Below are 26,587 nucleotides of genomic sequence, written 5' to 3' on the forward strand. Positions count from 1 at the left end.
AGCTACCTATAGTTTATAGACTGCAAAAAACTCCAACACTTAAAACTTTACTTTGAACTATTTTTATTAGCCTATATTTTCTTCTTTCTTTAGAAATATGACTAATTAATCTATAGCTAGATCTAAATCTAACCGTGAAATTAGGATTATATTTATAGCGTGCACTCAGATGACTCAATTTCATATTTAACAAGGGGATTATCCATATTTCATTCGAGTTTGACTATAAATGACAACGCTCCTATTGGTTTATTTATCTACCCGTCTACGCATTGCAGCTCTCTGATTGGCTAAAAAAGTATAAGCCCCGCCTTATTGCACCTGTCAGCAAATGAGAACGCGTAAATCCTCTGTGAAGCCCCGCCCCTTACGCACGCACCGCCTCCTTCCACCGGCGTTCAATCGTGGAGCGGATTGACCATTGCATTGCGGCTCTGGCTGTGTGTGTGTGTGCAGGCTCGGGGATGTGACACACGTCTTACAGTGGATCTAGACTGCATATAAGAACATATCGGAGCTGTATCTCGCGGTGTACGGATACGGGAGCTTGCCGGGAGGAGTTTTCGACACTACGAAGCCGAGGGAGGGAGACTCGGGAGCGCGGCAGGCAGGAGGGACCAGCCGACACCGCGCGCAGAAATGGCGGAACACCACGCAGCAGGCGACGGCAAGCACAAAGCGAACTCCTCGGTGCACGGGAATAGCCGATCCGGAGGAGGAGGGGGCAAAGGAGGCCTGTCGGGGGGACTGACACAACCGGCGGGGTGGCAGTCGCTCCTCTCCTTCAGTATCTTGTTTCTGGCCTGTCTGGCGGGCTTTAGCTCCAGACTTTTCGCCGTGATCCGGTTCGAAAGCATCATCCACGAGTTTGATCCATGGTAAGCGACATAGTCTAACGCCAGTGTCACTCCCGGGTTAACTCAGGGGATAGGAAACACTGGCTTTGATTTCTCCCCTTGGGCTTAATTTATTTTTAACACCGAGAATACCTTTGTGCAATGTCTGACTTTATTGCTGCTGCTAAAATAACAGAACTTGTTTTTCCAAAGTAGCGGTTGGTATTTTGTTCGTAGCACTTTTTCCAACGGACAAACCTCTCCACTGTCTTTTTGGCACTTAGGGAATGTTGGACACGCTTGAATTTCTACTTTGACAGACGCTAAGTGGTGATGCAAGAGCCGTGCATCCAGCAAATCTGGTTTTGTGCGGTATTTGTGAAGGATAAAGACGTTTTTGCGTGGTTTATGCTAGTTTATATGACTCTATAATGCTAGTTGACTGGATTAAGTGGAGCTTGCGTTGATAACTTAAAAGAGTCAAACTTTTCTACACACTTCTAATTGTTATAAATTGCCTAGGAGTAAGTCTGTGCTGTGTGTTATTGTTTTTGCAGATTATACAGATTATAGCTTGTGGTCCAGGCGGTTGGCTCGTGTAACCCGGAAGACCATTGATTCGGTCTCGTGCGTGTCATCACAATGCAGGGTTATTATGCATCGCGCGCCTGTCACGTGGTCCCAAGTGTCATATGGCTGCCCTGCTTTCTCCCCTCTTATACCGAGTGTTCATTCAGACTGATGTTTGTATTAATGCTCAGGGACAGGTACTCCACCTTGTTACGGCCGACTTCCCTCTTCAATTACGGTGATAACTTGATTATGTTACGGCTGCAAAAGGCCAAAGCTCTTCCTGGCTCAGCGTTAAGAAACAGGGCAGCGGTTTTTCCATGGGTGAGATCCGGGTTGACCAACTGGTGAGCTATGACCCAAATTCATAGCCCAGAGACCGTGCAAGCTGTTTATTTCTTAGAAAGGCTTACATGCTGAATTAAACTTTTATGGACGTGTAATGCGTCAGTGTTGGGACCAAAGCAAATGATTTAACCAAAAAGACATTTTGAGCAAAAAGTGGACTATTCCACAGCTTGACTTGGACCAAAAAGTAAGGCTCGAAAGAGGAAAACTGGAACTTAGTGTAGCTTTGAGTAACCTCTCATCTATGTAACTTTTCCAGTGGGGGGTTCAGCACCATGGTGATGTTATTAGTTTGCCTGTAATGTTCTACAGAATGATATTAAACTTATCGAATGTGCATTGTTCCGTTTAGGCCTAAAGGTTTTTTTTTTCTTGTGCCTCACTGTGAGCTGGTGTTCTGCTTGTGTTGTATGTTGTTTGTGTATGGAGCAAAATAAGCTCAAAGGCATACCATGGAACATTCTAGACAAAACAATACAATCTCTGTTTAGACAAGCAGGAGTCAGACCCTCCATCAGAAAAGTCGCATAGTGCACCTAATGGCAAAAGATGACCAAAAAGTTTTCTAATGTTTTTAAAATAATATTTGGACTTGGTATGTGGTTTAAAAGATGACAAGGATTCTGAAATGATGGCGAAGTGGGATTAAAGATGAACATGCACACCAATGTTGTCAATACTAAGACATATTTTCAAATGATCAAATTCAAATTATAACAAAACTGAACAAAACAAGAGCTAAATGACAAATTTTCAGTATATTGAGAATTCACTGGCGAACAGTGCCCTTGAAAGCTAGGCCTTCAGATATTTACAAATACAATTATCAGTGAAGATGCCAAAGCAAGCATGCAGAGGTGCGTGTGAGAGGCGGGGCTAGGTGCGTGAGAGGCGGGGCTAGGTGCGTGAGAGGCGGGGCTAGGTGCGTGAGAGGCGGGGTGTGCCAGTCACATTCACCGCTGCCATCTTCTCAAATGAGTAGTTTATTTCTCACTTGTTGTACATGTCAAGCCAACAGTTCTTCTTTCTGTGCTCTGTGAACTCCGAGTGTCAGTAAATCCTTTGCTAGTAGCCCCGTTGTTTTTTAGATGCTCTTCTGAACATTTCAAGACAACTTGCATAGCAAACACACAGGGCTCCTTTTTGAAAATAAATCCTATTATTAATCCAAATGAGAAATCCAAAGCATCTTCTCAATATTCCTTTTTCTTAAATTCTGCCAAAAGTGAAATGCAGATCAAGCTAGCTGTCAATTAACTTTTACTACAAGCAAAACAATGAGGTGCCAGCGGGTGGCCAGACCAGTCATTACACAGGAGCAGTGGAGGCCTGCGAGAAGACGTGGACTAAACTAATGCACCAGGGCTGGTTTCTGCCTGTCTATCACCTGCAAATGGACTCTCTGATTGGTTGGTTCCAATGCCAGTGCCCTCTGCTTGTTGTCTGCAGGCCAAGTGAATGAGCGAGCAGTTCTGAATGTGTAACCCCCAAAACACCAAATCTGATTTGACACTGCAGTTTTCTGTGCTCAGGACATTACTCCTTCTTATTTATGAAATGTCTGATAGAAATAAAATCTATAATAATAAATTATGATTTTATTGGTATGTTTAGTGCAATTTAATAGTATTTATAACATTAAATTAAATATTAAAACATTTATATGCAGAAATGTTTGGGCCTTCTGTGAAGGTCTAGAAGTCCCTGATGGTTCCTCTCTGAGAGTTTCTCCATACTGAATTGGGTAGACATCTTGATAAACTAATCTGAGCATTCATTGTACCTGCCCCAAGCCTAGATAAATGCAGTGGTTATATCAAGAGGCATCTCTCTTCATATGAAAACAGTGGTCACTATTGCAGATGATTTGCTTTAAAAAAAAAAATTAATGTCTTGTTATTACTATTGTTCTTAAACCTGTATTCTTCTTGTTACGTTCTAATATATCCCATTAAATGCAGGGTGGGCTCACACTTTATCTTTCCTCCTGTAACTTGAATTGTACAGTCTCTTCACTGCTGCAGAAGCAGTTTTCCCAGAGCAAAGCTATTAAGTGGCATCTGTTTCCCAATAAAGCTTGGTGTCCACTGCTTGATTTTTTTTTTTTTAAATGTTTTTATTTTTTTGGCCTCATAAGATTGTTGGATGCCACACTACATGACGTTGAGCTAGTGTAAAGTTCATAGCTCTTTGCAGAAAATAAAAACTGTAGTGATCCTGGCACCCTCCGTTCTATACCTGAAGTCCACCTGTCCATGTTTTCAATAAGATGGAAGAAGACGGAATTGAAAATTGAGATTGATCAAATGGGGAAAAAAGGTAATTTTTTTTTTTTCCCCCTATCATACAGCAGTAGTTTATGGTCAAGGACAAAATAACCTCTTGATCTATATTAAAAGTGTCTATAAACTATCTTATAATGACCACCCATGAGGTTGGTTCAATGCCAATTCTGGCCAATTCACTGTTGTTGTGTCCTTGGGCAAGACATTTTCCCCCCCTTATGAAAGTATGAATGTGGTTTGACTGCTGGTGGTGGTCACAATATCTGTTAGTTTAGATTGGCAGCCCCAGTCAGTCTCTGGGCATATGTGGTTAGCTTATCAGTACAAAGTCTGAGGACTGAATGAGGTTTTGGTTTTATCATTGTGAAATCTAAAGTTTTGTGACTGAATGAGAACGCTCAAATAGACAAGACTGAATCAAAGTCTGGGCAGTTCGTTTTTTTTGTTTTTTTTTCTTCAGCATACTAATTTCTTTGTTCAGCGCCTTTCTTGAAACATTCCTTGAGACTTTTGCACATTTTTATAGATTAGAAATTGAAATGGCATGAACAAGATTGTGTGTGACCTTTTTAACAATATGCCCTGGAGTAACTTCTCAGCCCTGTGTAATCCTAGTCAACTTGAAATCTGCCCTACATTCTTTAGCAAGTCGCAGTTTGTGTTTGAATAAAATAACATGTAAATTATTGCCCATGCCAATGCTATTTTCTCTTGGGAGTTAGAATGAAATGTCATTTAAACACACTATCTCTCACCTCTGGAAATGGGATCAGAGCATCTCAAATCGTCTTATGATTGTTCCTCTTCTATGATAACCTCCCAGCCTTATACAACAAACCTTGTATTTAGCAGTGAGTACATTGGACTGTTGATTGGTTGTGACCATCCCCAGCGCACACAGATGATTACAGCCAGTGGTGACTAAATGCCTCTATGATTTTATTGATTTTTTTTTTTCTCTCCTAGAGCTGCTATTGTATAGCTACCAGTAAATGTATACCCAACAAGTCTGGGAAAATGATAGCTGAGTTGATTTTGAGACGGAAAGAATTGTAGCTAGGGCTGGGCACTAGCTAGTTCCTCGGTCAATGAGCCAATACATACACCGCTAATCCATACAGGTGCTCAGGCACCTGCGCTGCTGTTAAAAAAAAAAAAGGAAATACATTTATTTGTTTAAATAAATAAATACAAAATAAAAGGACTGTTCCCTGTATTATCTTATTAGTAAAACAGAAGAGATGAAGAAATGGCATGTCCAGAGTTGCCACTTATCTCCACCTGAAGGTCACGTCTTCAGTGCAGGGCCTTTACACTGTCTCAAAGTCAAAGTGTTGTGCTTAATAATAAATCCACATCCAGTCACAGTCTGCGTAAAGCTGAAGCTAAACGGCTCGTGCAAGTCCAAGTGAGGGTCAGAGCTGTGTACTCTGGGTCATTTGCATGCGCGTTTGTTTTGACTTTTAACTGGACATCATATCGCCTAGAACTATCTTTTAAACTATGAATTAACATAGTTATAATGTAATCAAAGGATTGAAAAGTATTTTCTTAATAATATTGGACAATAACTTACATAAAAAACACCTAAGAAAAGAACTGTTCAGGAACTGGTATCGAAAAGCAGGTATCTTTAAGGTACTGGTATAAAAAAAAACAATCAAACCCAGCCCCTTTAGTCACTACTAGGGATGTATATTGTACTGTGAAAATTACACAATAATGTCTCGCTCTTTTGCTTAAATGCAAAATGTTTTGTTGCACCAGTGAGTAAAAAAACAAAGGGAACTACATAGACCATGATCCTTTGCTCTATTTTAATGCATACAACATGAAGAATGTTATTAACCCAAAGTGTTATCAAGGCATTTTCAAAGAAAAAAAAAAAAAATCTGTTAGCCTCTCCAAAATATCACAATAACTATCATACCCTGAAATAAATATTGTGATTGTAACATATCTTGAGATTCGGCTATCATTGCATCCCTAGTCACCCCAGACATTAAATCATTATAATTAACAATGGGAAGTAAATATTTTTGTTCTCAGTGTTAATAGGAAGGCTAACTACAGCTAACTTATGATTCAGTTTGATTACAGCTCACGAGCCAATGCAGGAATGATCATTAGTGCCTTAATGCATCTTTGTTTTACTATGCATTTCACCATTCATATCAAAGTATTGGCTACTTTTTAATGTGTAGAGTTGCAGGATAAAACAATGTCTTTTATTTAACACAAGTGCCTTCTTTAAATGGTTCATTGCATAGTTTTTCAGTAACGAGGATTAGTTTTAGCAGGATTAGTTTTAGCAGGTGGGAGATATTGGCATTATAACAGCACGTCTACTACAGAGTAGCTGTTAGCGGTGCTTCATGCTCTCTGTTTAGGTTCTCTGCAGATTTATATTAGACACTATAGCCCACACGGCACTGCCCTCTGTAGGGACACAGCATGGAGTGTGTTTAGAACAGTTTATCTATGCGTTTTGCACTAAAGCTCCTTTTAGAGTGCGTAACATGATGCCGTCTTCATCTCGGACTGGGGAAAAAGTTTACGCTATTAGCTAACAGAGGGGTGCAACTCACAATGACACATGAGACCGTCTTTTCCTGAAACTTAAGTGTGAACGAAATAAAGCGTCAGACAAATCCTGAACTGAGAGATATTCCTGTGAGTCTTTGTGACAGTAGACAGGCCACGTCTGACGTCAGGACAGCAGCAGCAGCAGCAGCAACGATCTGTACAGTGCTGCTCTGAGTGACAGGACGGAGGAGGCGGGACAGAGTGAGAGACACAGGGAAAATAAACAGGTAGAGTGGTGCCTTCAATTAAACTTAAAATTTCGATTATTGTCGTGTCTACATTAATTCAGTTGTTCTATTAGAATTGATGTGCCTAAAACATTATTTTTCCCACTCCTAAGTGCTAAAATGTTAGAACACGCTAATGGTCCTGCAAAGCCGCCCCACATTGTGACAACTACAGACCAGTCATTGTCAAGAGTTAGTGTCATGGCCTCTTCTATTTTATAAAGAATAAAGCCACTGCACAAAATAATTTCTCCTGATTCAAAAGAATGTCAGATTTTTTATTGTTATTTAAATGTAAAAAAAAAAGTTATTTTACAGTGGTTTAAACTATGCTATTTTGAACAATAACTTGATTTCAGCTCAATTTAGTTTCATATATTTTAAGATTCTTTATTGTCATTTTTTCTCTGCAGATCGAAATACCATTTCTTCCAGCATAGTCCGTGTCAAAGTATACTGTAATTTTATGCATTTGCTAGTATAGACAATCTCTGGCGTATATCTTGGTCCACATTTTGGGAACCACTACTGGAATGGGTCAAAGCATCACCAAAACTGCAGATATTATGGAGTCCATCCAATTTGCAGTAGTAAATTTCAATCAAAAGGGCACAAGCAATAATAGGGAAGTGGACATAACATTTTTGCAGAATCTGTGTAGTCAAACACCAATGAATGAATTAGTCATGACCTAGCAGATACCGACCGCTGCTCAATTTGATGTACTAATATTTGTTGTTAATATTTAGACCCAGAAGGCATAAACTGGATTTCAAATTAATCTTTGCTCTTCATTAACAAAGTAAATGTCCTGACTTTTAATGGAATTTTTTTCTCATTCCTCAAGGTGCTAATTGGTCTAACAGATCATCACTGCCTATTATAGATTCCTGAGAGGTCGACAAAATAGGCTTTTAATTTTATTTCATGACACAGTTGACACCACCAAGGAATACATAAATACAAATATCTTAAAGTAGTGTCATCACAAGACATCAATATTAACTTGTTTTCGCAATCATGCATGTTGTGTTGAGTGCTCAATTGTGTGTCTGTGTGTGTGTGTGTTTTTTTTATTGTATTTAGATTTACAGATTAATAGATGAAATGAGGCTTTCACAGTCCCACCCACACAACCATGAGAACACAATATTATAGCGCATATAGAATTAACGCAGAAGGAGCATATAGTCTAATTTCTAAGCCTACTCTTTCATCTTATCTTCTGAAAATGGGCCCTGGGAATAGGACGACAGAACTAGAAAACATGCAGTATGCAACCTTGATTTTACTGATTGTGCAAAATTTACTACATGCAAGTCATTTCATGCTCTGATTATAGAAACATTCAAAAAGCAAACGTTGTAATTGTGGTAATGAAAGTAGTTTTTGGGCATAGTGTGTTTTTTGTGCCCATAATGCTGTTCCCTACATGGCTACAATAAAGGAAGTGCTTTTTTAAGTACAATATTACAATTTAAAATTGATGGAGATGCTGCGGTGCTGTGCCAAGGACACCCGCTCAGTCCTTATTAACTTTGCTTCAGAGGTATAATACTCCTTACAAGGGAAGCATAGTTGAGCTTGATTGTGATAATATTGTCCAAGGTGTTAATTTCATGTGTAAAGATGCCAGGTTTAGTAATTCTACAACAGTAATGAGAAACAAATTCAAACAATTACCCTCAAATGTCCAATGTCCAGTTGTGTTACAAAGTGTAGTTTTCCTTGTCCCACATAGTGAGTGTTGGCTGTTGACTCTTGGACTCACCAGTTTGGAGGATGGACGGGAGCTCAGCGGTCTCCCTCAGTTCTGTCAGGGCTGGTCTCATACAGGAGTGAGAGGAGACGGAGCGTCGCTGTCAAACTATAATGATGAGGATTCTGACTCCACACACCTCCACCTGTCTGCCTCTGCACCAACTGTGTTCAAGAGGACGGGATGTGTCTAAGGATAACTGCTGTTGTTCAGAGTGGTGCTTGTGGAAATTGAACATTTCTAAACAGAAATATTAAAGAATACCGGTAGTTAGTTGGCTTAAAAAGTTCTAGTGAGCCATCACACTTTTAGGTCACATTTTGATGAAAAGACCAGATCTACCAGATTAGTCAGACTTGAACTTAGTCATGGTATATTTTTATTTTATGCCATTTTTGTGCTATTATTAGTCACAATTTGGCCATCTTCCAGCTTATTGAAATATGTTGAAAGTATACTTTAATAAAACCAATATTTACAGTTTAGGTGAGTACTGCCACACTGTTTTTGTATGTGATCGAAATTTTGAACACTTGAGGTCACTTTTTAATGGAAAAATATATCCAAATGGTTCCACCAGAGCCACAAATCTACATTGCGTGCTAGACTTTCCAAGTTCACAACATCAATCAACGAACCAATGAACTATTGAGTCTGTTAGGGGGAGGTAGGATAGCCATTTACAAATGATTTAGTTCAATTTTTAGAGAAATCAATCAACAAAATGGTATTTTCATCACGCACTTAAATTTAGAACAGTTTGAGATTTAACACCTTCCAGATGCAATCGTCGTGTGAACTTTTTCCCTGCACAGTGTTAAAGTTGATCGCTGACAAGCAAAGAGATTGTCTTCCAAATTGGCTCGAGTCGACTCTAAATAAAAAGCTGTCTAAACTGTAGCCCAAATGAAACCAGAAGAGATCTTTAACAAATGCACTTTTCCAACTGTCAAGATGTGCTCCAATTCATCAAACTAATGGCGGACTTGTTTACAAAGTTATTAATAGTACCATTCAAGTCAAAGCGGCCGGACTAATGTTTGTGTTTGATAGAACACATTGCCTCTTGGATGTGTCCTTGTCTCACCCTTTGCTTTACAACATTAGTTTTCAGTACATGAGAGTTTCTGAGTTCAAACACCCAGACTGATTGGCAGCCTCCTTAACTAAGAGGAAGCGGAGTCTCTGGGCGCTTGTTGTGTTTTAACTACAGATGTTGCTGGCAGTAGCTCATCTTTGCGCTGAGAGATGGCATCGACAGCAAAAAACAGAATAAAAACATGCCTTTGTGGAAAACCCTAAGGAACCCAGGGCACGCACCTGCTTCTGGTGGCAGGTCCCGAATGGCAGCACTGTGATTTCAAATCAGCTGCACATATGCTGCTTATTAGCTCCTGTAAAGCTAAACACCAGCAGCCTAATACCTCGTAAAATAAAGTTTGTAACACATCAGTAAGCTAAAACTTTTACAAAAAATATCATTACATTAGCTTTCATAAAAGTGCATGAGTAGATTATGTGTATCGTTGAGGGGTGTGCACCAGCTCGTGTCCATGGAGGTGTTATTGCTTTGCCTGCCTTTAGGATTTATTTTTCATTATGGGTGTTTTATTTCTCAAATACTTTAAAAACATGGATTCTTAGTGTGAGGGCTTACTTCAACACAAATCTGACCTGTCACTTGTCCTGGTGGAACTACCAACTTATGGTTAACGTAATGCCATTTAGTCCAATAGCCGCACATTTTGAAATCATTCTTTAAGGTCCAACTATTACACCATGCTGCTTGGCTATGCCTTTCCCTTCTTGCTGCTGTCACTTCAGCTTTTTTGGGATTAGCGTGGGGGCTGCATCTCTCCTCCTCTGTACGTTTGTCTCCCACTCTTCTGCCTTTTGCCTACACACAGAATATGACATCTATCTGAGAGTGGATTAGGCCTCCCTGAGCGCTGGCTGCCACACCACACATTTACTGCTGCGGTGGACAAATGGAAGAATAACCCGTGATATGTCTTTGGACGGCACATTGGGCATTGGGGACTGTGATCTTGATCTAAGCCCCTCTGCGGACCTTGACAGCTTATGAAATATTCAGGGCAGACACAGCTACAGTTACCTGCCAGGAAGAAGTTATCGTGAATGGCCATCCTTTGTCATTATAACCGGTGCTCCAGCACTCACAATGGCTCTGGTATTGTTTAAGAGATTGGATTTATAACAGCGATTTATTAAGCTTTTCATTGCACTTGCTGCAGCTGCCAAAGGTACTTTGTCGCTGCTTGGGTTTTGTGGAGAGGCCTTTTAGTTTCACTAGATATGTATCATAACTGAATGATTTGGTACTTCATTTTAACAAAATCTATTAGAAATGTATAGGAAAATATATGCATATAACACATTCCAATGACATTAATGGAGTCGTGACATGATCTTGTGCTACACGATCTTGCAAGATAAAATCTGAGCTAGAGTCTGCACATATGTGGAAAAATGAGAGATTTTTTCCCCACATTGAACAAAAAAGAGTGTCTCTTGAGTAGCTGTAGTTAAAAAAAAGCAGTGCTGCAATAACAGCAGAAATAAATAAATAGAATTGTGAGGCCAAAATTGTGAAGTGAACTGCAAAACCTATCAGTAATAATTGACAAAGATTTGTGTTTTCTTGTGGGAATTGTCTTGTCTCAACTCTATCAGTGATTGCCAGCGTATTTATCAGCCTAGCAACGAAACATTTAAAGGTCTAAAGGCACATCTTATTTCACTTGCAAATCATTACAGGCAGTATATATTTCAGAAAAAACATGGTACGCGTAGGTTGGTTGTACTATATTTCAATCTGATTTTGCACTGGAAATTATCTTGAGTATAATCAGTGTCAGTATTGCAAACACTTGATTATTATCTTGCCTTTTACAATATTAAACCCTACTAACTCTTTGCTCGTATTGCTTTTTATATTGCGAGTTGTTGTTCAGTGATGTAGTCTCTTTCCCACAGGAGCAGTGTCAGGATTAAACCGGGCCCTGTCTAAAGCTGAGGTTTGTGCGAGACTCTTTTTCCACAGATCTGCTCCAGGGCTCACGGAGCACATGTAAACTAATGCTCCCTGCTTCCACCTACAAGCCTGCCACCAGCAACGCATAAGGTGCACGGATGAAGACTCCAATAGAGCTGTTTGGCTTTCCGTATTTGTAGGTTGTAGGTTTCACCATACAAAATTGATATAAATATAAAGACATTGCTTAAAGGCACTGTGCGTGATTTTTATATTTGAGCAAAATAAGTCTAGCCCCTGTACAGATATATTGTATAAGCAGCTCTTGAAGGCAAAATGTCTGCTGCGTTTTGTCTGCATCCAATTATAAAATGATAATCGTAACCAGCGGTGCTTCCTTGAGGTTTACTGGTTTGCGCACATTGGAGGCGAAAAGTATAGACATGTATATTATATAGATTTATAATTTATTTACATTTTTATTACTGTTACGTTACAAGCGTAGTTTGTTTAATTTCATATAAAGGCCTTAATCATTTGCATTCTGAAGTTATGACCTAATACAGTTATTTATGCAGCAGAAATCAGCACAACATTCACAGAAGCAAACTTCACTTTTCATCCTCTCACGTTTATAACACATGCACATGCACACCTCCATTTTCTGTCACGCAAATGATGCTAACAGACTTACTTAAACTGCTAGGTTTGGGCTGCATTTTGCTTACTTACAAAGTGCCACTAAGCATTAGTATGCATTTTATTATCATCCACAAACTCTAGTGTAACTTACTCCTGAGCTGGAACAGTTTCTGCATCTGTCTCTGTGGAGTATGCTTTGGAAATAGTAGCTGTACTCGGCACCGGTCTGTTTGCCGACTACAGCATGGTGCAAAACATGGACCGGGTCACCTGGAATGACGGACTAGATTAGACAGGCAAAGTATGAGGGAGTTCTATGAATACGGTAGTTTTTTTATGGATTAGCAGAACGAATTTAGTAAAGATGCTCGTTTAGGGTAGGAGAAACACTGATCAGGAAGTGCACTTGGACATGATTAGTGTTTGTTATTGTCACAACCCCACTGGTCTGAGAGTTGTGAAAGTTTTGTGTAAACTCATCACGGCGACTAATTAGGATGTTCGAAATGCATAAGGTAATTAGGGTTATCAAAACTATTGAAAATCAGACACAAACTGATACTAAATCTAGATAATCATTTAAGCAACTATTTGTCTTGAGCTGTATCAGAACAAGTATACAACCACAGACCTGGATGACTGAGGTATTACACAGATATAAGACAACATAATATAAAAGAAAGTACTACGATTGTTGAAAATGACATTCTATCATCTAAGTGTGTTTTTATTATCATTGTGGTATCGGAATTGGTATTGAGTATCAGGTCTGTTCCTTTAGTATCGACATTGAGTTTTAAATTTTAGTATCGTGACAACTGTAAAGGTAAGTGAGGAATAACTTTGTACGGCTGCAAACCGTTTAAACTGAACTAGCTCTGTTTTTCATGTTAAGCCAGTAAAAATTACAGCGCCATTTAAACCAGATTTAAATGTGGCGTTCACATTTTGTAAGTCATTTACTGTAAGCCGTTTGAGCCCGGCAGTCTGAAAGAGTCGGTGCTGCCAATATACACCTATAGTCTCTCTAATCTCCACCTATTACACAAGCATAAGGTTTTTCATTTCATAGATATGGTCTTGCTTAAGGACAGAACTGCTGAAATTGTAGTGGGTGGATGGCTCTAGCTGCTGAATTAGACCTTAGCCCTGGTGTAGACACGGGAATTCTGGCATCTAGTCAAGACTGATGACTAGTAGGTGTGGGCGAGATTGTCTAAAATTCATTTCAATTTTTTTGTGTTATCTTTAGGACGATATGCAGTCGATATTATGGTAATCCATCACAAAGGCTCTACCTGTAATCCTTGTTTAGGGTCAGACATCTCATAAAATATAAAACAGCGCACACAAATTTGCCGAAATATTACTTCATAACCTTTATATGAAACATTACCTTGCAAGTTCTATTTATTTATTTATTTTGTCTTTATTTGCAGACTCTATACTCATGTTGAAATATTGCAGAGCTCCTAAACAACCATTGCAATATATATATTTTTTTTAATGTAACGCATCTAAGTAGATTATTTTTATCAAGTTTATTTTAGAAGTTGGTCAGAAGTGGCGATTATTTCAAAAGCCTGACCTTGCATGGTTTTCACATATCACATAATCTATGCAGTTATCACATATTGCTTGTTTTGCTAATCTCATGCAGAAGTATTTGCATGTGTCAGCTTTGTCGGAACATCCCTCGTGCCCTCTATGTTTAAAATTCAATTATTCAGCTTCACCCATGTAATACCCAATGCCTTCGAGACCACAACAAAAGATAACCTACAGTATTATAAAGGTTACACACGGAGACCGTTTCATTCAAAATAAACCCAGCGAGCTAATGCCCTAGTTTTTTTTTTTTTAATCAACCAATTTGCCTGTCAGACAGTTTAGCGGGGGACAATCTGAACGTATTGGTGAGATTGCCACCTAACAAGCATCGCCTGTCATCTGCCCCGGGGCCACGTGCCTCACACTCGCCTTGATGGAGGATAATGGCGCTGAGAGCTAGTCCAATTTGTTAGCGTGATGAATTGCCTCTGCTCGACGTTTTAGAGCAATATCTGTTTATGTGCACGCTCGCCGGGTGCTTGGGCTCAGTTTAGTGTTTGTTTATTTTACATTTAATTACACTAGCAAAGGGCTGCTATAGTCCACTGCTCACCTCATACTCACTGCAATATTTACAACGAGTCAGATTTTTTTTTTAGGTCAAACTGTTATGTAGTGATTGCAAGGAATTGTTAGATTTCATATTTTCAATTTTTAGTAGTGTTGATTTGGGTTTGCTGTTGCTGACTTGTCAATTCTTATTCCTTTGTCAACACAAGTACAGCTCAGAACTCAAGGTTTGATTTGATAGAAATTTGTTTAGCTTTTCATTGCACTGTCTGCTGCTGCCAGCGGCACTGTAGGTTGTTTATTCTTTGTGAAGAATTTTTAGGTTCACTGTGCCCCATTTGCTACGTGGTTTGAGGTAGGCATGGTAACAGAAAAAATACAGTTTGCCTTATATGGAGGAAGGAAGTCGTAGTAGCAGATTTCATGCGTATAGGCCTAATGGTTTAACTTTGCAATGAGATGCTATGATTGTATGGAGTTGGGTTTTCAAGACTTTCAGCTACCCTCAAAATTAACTTGTACATATTTAACTCATCCACTGCATAATCTTTCAGCTAAATCATATTGCCATTTTTTTGGTTTATCCATGTCAATAAAAAACAGATGAAGTTTAATAAATACTTGTTGAAAAGCTCAAAGTTCTGGTTTTGGGTGATCTGCAAACAATGTGTTTTTAATAATGGCAAGTCAGAACAGACAAGTGGGTTGGGTTAAGAAGTACATGAAAAGAGACATTTTTTGAGCCCTGGTTAAAAGCTCATAAAAGTCGATTTTTACATATGTCCCCTTTTAAGCGTGCAAATTGACTTACTTCCTCCTATTCAAGTTTTGTCCTTGGTCATGTCCATTGTTGCCGTCTCCATTCACAGTCAATCAGTTGGACCAATAAAAGTAATAAAACTGCACAGCCCTTGTAGTTCAGGTCAAGTCATCTTTCGCAGCTCCTCCACCACTGCGCTAAGTTTTGGCAGAAGCTCACTAATGCGATTTTAACAGCATTGTCCTCTGACTCTTTATTGAACACTAAATACTGAAGTTGTACATCTATAACTACAGTGAAGTGGTGAAGTAGACGGAGATATTTAAATCTGACCTTCTCCATCTACTATAATTGGACATAGGCTGAATGTGCTCCACTTTGTGTTTTTTTTTTTTTTTTTTTTTTGTGTGCAGTGAACTCCTCCATGGAAACGCACGGGCGGTTGTCTGACAGATTGGAGATGCGTGGTTGATGCCGCAGTTGTCTGGCTGTTGGTTTGGTGTTGTCATAAAGTGCTTTGATGTGTGCATTGTTTCATGACCACTTGAGCTGCAACACCCACAGAAACAAAAGAAAGGCAGAAAAACGTGTTTATTTAGCTGCACATACAGTCGATAAATTCTGGCAAGGGCAAGGGGCAAACTATGATTTGAAAATGAGAGATGCCAGTGAGTCAGAGATGACTATTTAGACAGGGAATACCTCTCATAATATACACGCGCCTGCTGCTCTGTACTTATTTTCTTCTTCTTTTTTTTTTCTTTTAATACGTGTTAATAAAAAGCATGGTCTGGCAGTGCGGCACTTTGTTTTGATGGCGTTTACAGTGGCGGGAAAATCAAGGCAAGGCAAGTTTATTTGTACAGCGCAATTCATACACCAAGTAATTCAGAGTGCTTTACAGAATAAGAAAGACATTAAAATCATAATAAAACAAATCAAAACATAAAATGAACATTAAAAGAAGAGTGCAGAATAAAAACCTTTCAGTCATATGCACAGCTAAACAGAACCTTTTTGAGCCTGGCTATAAACATTGTCAAAGTAAAGGCCTGTCTCACATCATTAGGAAGACCGTTCCAGGTTTTAGCTGCATAAAACTGAGGACTTCAGGGACCGTCCTCCTGCTGGTGCCCAGAGTCAGGACTAAACATGGGGAATCAGTGTTTCAGAGATGGTTCATATGGCACTAACATGTGAGAGATGTACTTTGCACTGGCTTCCTGTGGCTCAGAGAATAAACTTTAAAGCATCTCTGCTTGTGTACAAGTCTCTCCATGGCCCAGCACCAGAGATCTGAGCACAGGACTTATGTGCTCGTACTTCCTGGTTCTAGTCAGGACCCAAGCAGCAGTGTTCTGGATGTACTGCAGCTGTTTTAACACTTGTTTGGAGAGGCCAGTGAGCAGGTCGTTACAGTAGTCTAAGCTACTGTAGACAAATGTATGGGTAAGCCTCTCAAAGTCTGTTTTTGACACTATACCTTTGATTTTTGCAATGTTTTTTTTAGACTGTAAAAAGCTGCAGATGTTATTGATTTGATGTGGCTGTTAAAGTTCGGGTCTGAGTCCATTATTATCCCTAGATTTCTATCAGCGCTACATTTTTCGGATATCAGTGGACCCATTTCTTTTATGAAGTCATTTTAGATCAATATTAAAATGTCCAGATGATGATCCATGGCATCATAGATTGTAACTATATGGCTGTCTAAAGTATAATATCTCTACTTTAACAAGACACTAAACCCTGTGTGTATCAGAACTGAATGTACGCTCTATTAACACTGTTGTATGTGTTTATGTGTAAAGCATAACATAAAGAACGCTTTTTTATGCAGTGTCTTGGTTGTTAACACAGCTAGTATTGCTGACACAACTCACACATAAAGGTATGAAAATGGTAACATATCCTCAGCTAAAATGAGGGCAAGCCTTTTACTATCCTTCAACGGACATAGTGTTGATTACAACTAGGAGTGGGCTGTTTTTTGTTTTTTTTTGGCTTTATATTCAGATGATATTTGCTCAAATTTACCTGTTGTCTGGCACAAATCAGGAATGGACCATAAAATTAACCAGAAAAGAGCACAAATATAACTTTATACCCTTGTTTTGGTTATAAAACAAGGGTATAAAGATTACGCTAGGTGTTTCCTTTTGAGGTTGTTTTTAGTTGTTTTAATTATAGACTATACTCTATACTTAAATATTCATTTTTTAATCTCTCCAGGACAATTACCATATTATCCCATTTTTGATGCTGATTATTACAATGACAAACAAGTTTTTGCCATAAAAAACATGACAAAGCTTTTCCCACACATAATTTCCTCTGACCTCTGCATAACACCTCCATTGATATCAACCCCTTCGTAGTGTCCCAGGCCTCTTTTGTAGCAGGTGTACTGGATAAACTAGGACTGCTCCCAGCGGAGACGCCACCAGCAACACTTGTATGAGCAAAAGCCACAAAGGCCGACCAGTCTCCTCTTCTATATGAGTATTTTTGTATGGCGCGCTGACGCTTCTGTATTTGCAGAATCCAGACCGCGGCCTCTTCTCCTTTAAGATGCCATTCTTCTCCACCATGAGCTTTGATGACGACTGTTCCGTGAGGTGAAAGTGGGCCAGAGGGAGCACAGGAGATTGGTGCTTATCAGACGTGACTGTCCTCTCCCTGACAGCAGCAGAAGCAGCAGCAGCGTGGAGCTCTGTGGGCGATCACCTGCATACAGAGAGGAGAGACGGAGGGAGAACGACAGAGTAGGAGGAGGAAGGGGAGAGGGAGGGAGAGAGAGAGACAGATAGAAAGTGGAGAGAAAGCAGAGAGCAGAGGATGAGAGAGATTGGAAGAATGGAGGGGGTGGGGAGAGGAAAAAGAGAGACGGGGACGTGGAGGGAAAGGGTAAAGGGTGGAGGAACAGAGGAGGAAGAGAGAGAGAGAGGGAGGGAGGGAAGAGAGAGATGGGAAGAAGAGACAGGAATAAGAGACGGGGACGCTGAAGGGAAAGGGTAAAGGATGGAGAAAAGAAGAGGAAGAAGAGAAATGGATGGGGAGAGAGATAGGAGGAAGGGGAGAGATGAGGGAGTGAATAACCATGTGTATTGGTAGTGGGAAGCTTCAGAGAGGAGAAATTAATGCCTGCCAGAAACCCAAGGTAGCTCTAGCCAAGTCATAACACTGTGCCCCAAATGAATTCATCTTTTAGTTGTGTTTGCATTACGTATCCTTCCACTTTTTGGAATTTGCAAAATGACTTACAAATCGTGCCAATGCAAACAGTTCATACATGGAAGTGGTGAATCTTATGTGTAAACTGTATATGTTTTGGCATCATATTTTGGCATTTTTTTCACAAGTTTTTCCACTCCCAAAGTTGTAATCTCTAGGCGAACAACAAAAGGTTTCAAAATCCAAGAGAATTGTGCTTTGCCATTCATTTGTGAAGCCAATCTCAGATGAGAGGCAGTTTAAGTCAATAAAAATATGTGCACCGAGTCCTTGGGATTTGAAGGTTTTGTTGCCAGACAGGTAAATAGAGAAATAACACAGTAGAGGACCTAAAGTTAGCTGGTGTGGGGGGACGAGAGGAGACTAAGTATAGGGTTAGAAGATGACGGGTGATTCATAACAGTTTAGTTGAAATAAGTATAACAAAAACTAGTAGTTTTGTCATGATATGGAAGTTTCAAACTCACATTTTGACCAAACAAAATGACTAATTCCACAATGTCAGTTTTAGCTTGTGGTCTTATACTAGTTTGGATATAGATCAAGACAAGTCAAAAACTATTCAGGAAAAGTCAGATTTTGCCCTGTTTATGTGATATTTATTTTATTTTCAGTAATGATACTTCAAATATAGTATCTCATCTCAATCTTAGTTTTAGAATTGGCTCGTGTTTGGGTTGCATTTCTTTGACAGCTCTACTACCAAAAATCAACACTGCTCTCCCAAACTCAGAGGAGAGATTCAACCATTAGATCACATTGTTCCCCTAATGGCTAAAAGTGCTTGAGAATATCTACTATTAAATGTTATCAGTGAGAATGATAGTCTTCATTTTTTATTTGTCCGTTTGTGCCGCCTCAGGTTAAATTGAATTTTGCGTCTGATGGACTGCTACTCTCACCAAAGCCCATTTAAAGGGATGTGCTGCTTAATGCATCTCTAAAGCGTTACTGAGCAGTTCAAATGGCTCAACTCGGCTTATTTCTAGTCATTTTCCCTCCTTTTTTAGCTTAATCTTTTTGATGTTGGCCCCTGAAATTCTCCGTTTAGCTTTGACGGTGGGACCAAGGTGGATTGTAGCCCTAATCAAATAGCCCAGATGAGAGGCTGTGGTGAAGGTCAGACAGTGAGGCATTCAGTGATACAGCTCAGTTATGTGTGAGCTCAGTGTACTGCTCATCACGGCTCCATTCACCTTGAGAATCTCCTTTATGTGTTCTGTGTTCTCTTCCAGGTCTGTTGGTTGGGATCCTCAACTGACATTAACTGGATATTTGTATTAGTAATTAGCATAGTATATTAAAATCAGTCAAAGTGCTTGTTTTGACAGCGTTTACAGACAAGTTGATTTGTATAGTGCTTTGCAAATGACAAAATATCATGTCTTATGATGTAAAAACCTGCTAGTCTGTAGATTAGATCTGTACAAACTTGTAATGAAATGCATATGAACCTTGTATTATTTAAGCAGTCTTCTTTCTAAAGCTGGGGTTACACTGTGAGATTTTGTAAGATTTTTTAAAATGCACCAAATTCCCAGACTCACACTGCACCATTTAATCTCATACGAAGCTCACAATGGAAGTGTGCGTTGGTCGTATACGCCGACCTGCTCACACTGTACAAGGAACATGAGCCACAGGAGAGGTGTGTGCAGTGCTGTGAACATGTTTGCCATCCTTTTATACATGCGCGTTTAAACTCCCAACGGATCATAGAACTAGGTTAGGAAACCGTTAACATTTTGTTTAAAGTCCGAGGCTTTTGTCACCAAACTTTTCGGGCTATTGTACTTGTTGATTTGATCAGAATATGTGTCAGAGGCGCTTTATCAAACACGCTCCAGCCATCGGAGCGATGTTTACATCCGCCTGTAGCTGTATCACCCGGCTTCAACAGCTCTCGGACCCTATGACTCACGAAAAATATCAAACATGTCTGATATCCCTGTGATATTGTTAATGTTTCTGATTGAAATGTGCACTGTGAACGGAATGCAAAAAATATTCAGCCCTTGTATAATATATTCTGTCTTTTACAGTAGCAAAAATATATATTGACTTCAAGATTAAACATGTGGGAAACGTCTTGGAATGAAGTAAATAGTTCAACCTTGCATAGTGTTAAATCAGGTATTCCAATCATTTGTACAGACTTGTGCTTCATGTTATGTGCATACCAAAGTATAATTGATTGTAATCGGGTATGTTTTGGTATGCATATAACATGAAGCTGAAACCCATGAACAGAAAAGAAGATAATGTTTGTATTGTATGAGCCTCTAGCGTCCTTCAAAACTGGTAACTTTAGTTTTGTTCATTTTTTTCAAAATAAGAAGTTTTGTTCAATAGTCTCATAACTATCATGTATTGCATTGCTAATCGATTACATAACCAGTGACCAGAGCAAATCTTGTCTGAGCCAAATTAAATCAATGCATTTGCTTCAGATGTGTCCACATTCAAATGGGGGGTAGACTTGTGAAGGAGACAGCTGTGCTTGAATTTCTATTGAATTCTTCAACCCCAGATCGCATGTACACACTTTTTGTTTTATGTTTTTCCAACTTGCTCATCAGTGTTGTTGTCTCCGAATAATGAAACCTTAGAAACACAGAGTGTGCTAGAGGGTGACATTAGGTTGTTATTGTGAGGGTGCCAGTGGGCAGTCTTCCTGTTGGCAGCTGGGAGCTCTGAGCTGCAGATGTGAACATTGTTGAGTGCCTGTGCTTTGCTTCAGTCCCATCACGTCGTAGAAACAAGATGACTTTATTGTCCAAATGCTGAGAACTAGTGATGCCCGATGATGGATTATTCTACCGATACCAGATCATTTGAAGATGTGTTGTAATTGATAACCGATAAAGTAAAATCGATAATACATTTTAAATTAACCAGATTTTTGAAATGTAAAACTTTATTTGTTTTAGTTTATAGGCTTAAATGTGACTAAAGCAAACCATATAATACATATAAAGCTTTAAAAACTATGACTACTGGGTTGTTGCCATTATATTTTGTTATTTTTCTTGTTATTTATGGCTTATCTGAAGCATATTGTGTCTGTGAGTTTGATGCTTTGTGCAACACAGAGGGAGAGGGATGGGCCTGTAGCACCGTTGCTGCTCCTTTAACATGAGAGGGATTTTGAGTGACACAAGTTCAAAGCAGCGACTGCATATTGTGAATATAGATGTAGAATAAAAAGTTAGCGGAGAGGCAGATATAGACAGTCCTCATGTACACAGTCCATCTGCATTGGGCTGTTTAGCAAAACATGTTTTTCTTGTCTGCACGCAGAGCACATGGTCACAGCAGAGGCTCAAACAGGCAAACTCCTCTTAGTGCACCACACGTCCTCTTGTTTGATCGAGAACTAAAATACAACTAGATCCTCGCAAAGGCCAAGCTCATCAGCCCGATAGCATCTATGCCAAGCTACCCCGCTAATGCATGGACTGTCACAGTCTCGACTGCCTCGTGATTTCCAATCGGCGTTGCAGTGAAAACGTTTAGGTAACTTGTTAGATCAAATGTTAGAAGCCTGTCGCCCCTCTCCTGCGTCGTGAGGCTGGTACAAAGCAGTTTCACTGAAATGTCTTTCTTCCAAACATAAAAAAGAAGGCTGTATATGCAAACATGTGTGCTCTGCTCTCTGCCTCTGACCCGGGGGCTGCTCTGTGTGTGCGCAGCTGGAGCAGGGGGCACAGTCGGGGCTCAGAGTGAGTACTCAGAGAGAAAACTTGAATCAATGTATTTTAGGCTTCTATTCAGATTAAATTATTAGTGAAAAACTGTATTAGCAAAATTATTGCTGTGATGTCATAATGTCTTTACCATTCAGCCAGTAATTATTTGTTTATTATTGTACATCCCTCCTGACAAGCCCACCTGCCACAGTACTGCAATACAAGTAAAGGTTGCACCATATTAGAATGAAGTGTTTATGACTAGGTTGATTCTGATGATGAAAGGTAGGGATGGGCCAGTATGGAATTTTTTTTTTGCCAATACTTATATCCAATATTTTGTCTGCTGTTGTGGCCAATAACCAATTTTTTTCCGTTGCTGATATTTAGCTTTTAAAATGGGTTTGGTTTTATCTACATTTTGTGCATATCCAACTAGGGCTGGGCAGTTAATCAAATTTGAATCTGGTTCTCGATTCAGTCAGGTCTAATCATCAATAATATGATTGAAGTGTTTTAATGGAGAGGTCCACTGCCAATCATCTGTCAGTAAAAGCATGTGGTTTGAAGCAGAGTTCAGATTTTGCGGGAGGAAAATGGTGGTATTTTTGTGTTAAATGGCAACAGTTTAATATTAAAAAAATAAATTGAGTCACAAAAATCAAGATTGAGCAATATGAGGAAAACCAAATCGAATTAATATCATCATTATCATCATATCTGTGTGTGGTTTCTAGTGCAATGCAGTGAGACAGCGGAGGGGCTGGTGAAGAAGGCTCGGGCGCAGCGTGAGGTGTGACAGGCAGTATGCATGCAGCAGTGTCATGCAGCAGAGATAGACAGCTCAAATAGGCTGTCAGTCCAATAGTGTCTCAGACCAGCCAGTCATATGTCAAATAATGCAGGTTATCAAGCAGAGCAGCTGGAGAGAGGCCTTGGTTATTCTATACCGCTCCAAGGTAACAAGGTGGTGCAAAGGAACTACTCTAAAAACCCAACAATTTATTTAATTTGATGGGAAACTAATGGATACCCGATGTTAAGTTTAAATGTTTTAGATCAGTGTTTCTCAAACTGTGGTGTCGGGCTCCTTCAGGTGGTACTTGGCGACCCTTCAGTTTGTGGGTTTGCCTAATTTAATTTAAGTTAATTTTATCCACTCTTTTGTCCTGTTTTGGATAATTTATTGGTTAGAACTACAGTGAAAATGATATAGTCGACTTTTAGACTTGGATCAGACCTGGAAAAGTCCTGTTTACTTGATTTGGATCTGGTCATTGGCTGTATTTCATATTTGAGCAGGTAGTAGGTTTAACAAAGACATGCTGTTGCTAAAATGTTTCTTTAAAAATAATATAATTGCAGGATATTATGAACAAAATATCAATTCTGACCATGCATTGTGCTTTGTGACTCATGAGGGATGCTGTAATTCCCAGGCCCAATTTTCAAGATGCTGGAGAGAATGGAGATTTAATTAAGATGTTATTTTGCCATAGAATTAGATTTTGATTAGTGTAAATTGCTCTGACTTTGCAAATCGAGATAAATGCAGCCAATATTTATTTAAATATTTATTTGAAAAGGGACATTGCACATTAATCCACGTAGCAATAATGTCTTCGAGTAAGACGAACTTCCATGTCTTACAGTGTATGTTAGAGATCGGCCTGATACCACCCCTCTGTATAGACATTGATGGATCACGCTGTGTGCAAGTAGCAAACAAAAGCAAAAATGTACAAGCCTTTTTTTCTATTTGTTTTGCGACAGATGTCCGATTTAGGGCAAAGAGCGACAGGAAAACAATACATAGAGACGTTTCGCAATAGCTGCAAATTGTGATGGCCAGAAGTTGAGTTTACTGTTGTAGTTTTATTTGCTGACCTGTACATATCAGTGTTGGCTGCATCTATTACACACACAGAGGGGAGGTTTCTGCTGATCACAAACAAAGAAATGAAAGAAAATCTGAAAGTCAAATGAAAAAGTGTCCAGAATTGGTTCAGCTTGAATTTTGTAGCTGCAAGTTGTTTCCAAAGTAGAGTATAATGCAGTATTTTACTTAACTACTTGCACTTCAGTAACATTATTTATGAATCGATGAACCATTTGAACCATATGAACCATTTATGAACTCCTACAACAATTTGTCCAGTTGACAGATTTAAACTTGGTCTTTTGCTATGAACCAAGTAATTCAAAGTCGTTTTTGCGAGTTTTGTGTTTTTTTTTGTTTAATGCACTGGCGCTTATCCTCACCAACTTATCCGTCGAATGGTCAACATGTTGACTGTGCTTAACCAATCGTGGGCGAGCTTTCAAATCTCCAAAGAAGCATATAGGTTTAATTATCGCTTAAAGACAATATAAAGGTATTCAGGTAACAAGAATCTTGACAAAATCATGACCTGAGACAGTATTTTTTGGTCACAACATTACCTCATCCCTTTACCTGGAGAGTTTTGGAAGAGTAGCCACTGTGTCACTTCAAAATAGGACCCAACAATATGGAAGGAGCGAAAACCTTATTTAACAAGCCCTTGGGAGGATGACCATTTGACAGGAGCAGCTCACCAGAAAGTTCAACTCACCTGAAGCGCACACTTTTGGCCATTTATTTCGCCGCCAAACTTTCCAAGACACCTGCTGCCACAGTCTGCCACATCCGAGTTTGTAAATTGTCAACACAAAGTACTGGGAGTCTATGGATACGTCTATTTTTAGCCCAAACCTTTAGCTCATGTCATCATTTAAACCCCTGGCACCTTTTCTTATAGTGATGCCAGTTGGAGTGACAGATGGCAAAATGAGAGGGCAAAAGCGTGGGTAGTGGGCATTGTTGTGTTGAAGCTAACCTACTGCTATGAAACGTGTGTGGCGAGCTGGAGATTAGCTTGTGCGACTGTAGCTCCGGGCAACACGCAGCAGGCAGCAGAACTCTCAACCCATTAGATAAACAGCCTCTGCAGCCTCTAGATATCTGCTATTTTCATAAGGAAGAGTCTATGCCAGATTTCAGGCTTATCGGGCCTGCGTTTTGACCTGTCGTATCAGTGCCGAGCGCGTGGTAACGTGGAAAGTGTTGATCTTTTCAGACAGGTCATAATTTACTCAGAAGCCTTTCTAATGCCTTAAGCTAAACAGGAAAAACCCACTGAGGCTGCCCATAGTCTTCTCAAGGGGATTTTGGAATATACATTGTGTAATACCTTTTTAGAAACCAGTACAGAGCTTTAGATTCTGTCATCATATTGTAAGAGGAGTACACTAATGAAGACGACGCAAGTTCATTAAAAAGTATTCCAATAGTATGTGTCAACTGAACCATTACCAACTCAGCCGTTATTCTCAGTGAACTATTTCCTATTGATGACAAACATGGCAATATTCCCAATATCCACATGGGGAGCAGACAGATTGACTTTGTATAAAGGCAACACTACTGAGAAAATAGGAAATAATAACCTCATAATGCATATTCATTATCTATCTTTTACATTTATCGTTGTATTACAATAGTGAGCAAAAGATCATTTCTGAAGTATGTGCAGTAAATTAACCACTGACATTTTACATTCTTGGCAAGCACTACTGTAAACAATCTATGCTATTGTCTATTTGTGTAAGAACAAGTATAATTTTGATCTCTTTTAAAGCTTTTCTTGGATGAGTTGCCAACAAAACTGTTAATGATGCTGATAATCAAGATTCAATAACCTCAGATTTAAATATAAACTGTTGTTCAAAGGCATGCGCCAATCTAGCCTTTTCAGCTTGACATTGATATTGATACTTTGACTTTAAGTTTCTGCTTAAACACATTTATAATCCAGCTGTGGTGTGTAATTGTTATCTATCCTGCAACTAACAGCTGACCAGCTTTGTATGAATTAGATTTAGCCAAATTTCCTGAATGAGCACAGTTATCCAATCCCAGCATCTGTAATTGTTCAGGTTTGCTTCTAAATTGGCTTAAGTTGGCAGATGTGTCCTTTATCTTCTATATTGCACAGAATGTGTTACAATAACATACCATTTGTTCACTTGTTCTGTTGCGTTTTAGTGCTTCAAAAACCCCTCTCTTCCTGCCCGCTTGTTTCATACCTCTTCCTCGGGATCAGTAGCACAGTATTTGTAACAGATCGGCTGAACTTAATAAAGTCTTTCTCCCCAGTCAGCTCTTCAATTCAAAGTGTCCTTGAGATATGAGGCGCGACAGGAGTTTCAGAGCCTTTCCTTCCAGATACTAACCATTACCCAAAGTGTCATCATCCCCCTATCGACCCTGCCCATCTGCATATTCACCCGCAGGAGGCACTGACCAATGGCTTGGCAGGATTAGTAGCAGCATGAGATCCAAAGGAAATTCAGACTAGCTCTAATCGCACCCGGCAATTTTAGTCTTTTTCTGTGGGGTTTCATTCTTTAGGGTGTGGAGGTAATTCGTACAATGTCCTTCAGATTTTAGTCCAGATACAAGGTGAATTCATGTGCCAAAATACTGCATTCAAGAGCGATATACTGCTGAAGTA

The 26,587-nt window shown here is 39.5% G+C and overlaps 1 protein-coding gene across 1 annotated transcript in view; it reads left to right on the forward strand.

Moving 5' to 3' along the window:
- Positions 1-425: 425 nt before the first annotated feature.
- Positions 426-26,587, forward strand: part of LOC117378192 (dolichyl-diphosphooligosaccharide--protein glycosyltransferase subunit STT3B) — a 144,107-nt gene continuing 117,945 nt past the window's right edge. Inside the window, exon 1 of the mRNA XM_033974722.2 lies at positions 426-878. Coding sequence (XP_033830613.1) covers positions 640-878 — 239 coding nt within the window. The 5' untranslated portion in view covers positions 426-639. The remainder of the gene's footprint in view (positions 879-26,587) is intronic.

The sequence above is a fragment of the Periophthalmus magnuspinnatus genome, chromosome 11, assembly GCF_009829125.3.
Source record: "Periophthalmus magnuspinnatus isolate fPerMag1 chromosome 11, fPerMag1.2.pri, whole genome shotgun sequence".
Lineage (NCBI taxonomy): Eukaryota > Metazoa > Chordata > Actinopteri > Gobiiformes > Gobiidae > Periophthalmus > Periophthalmus magnuspinnatus.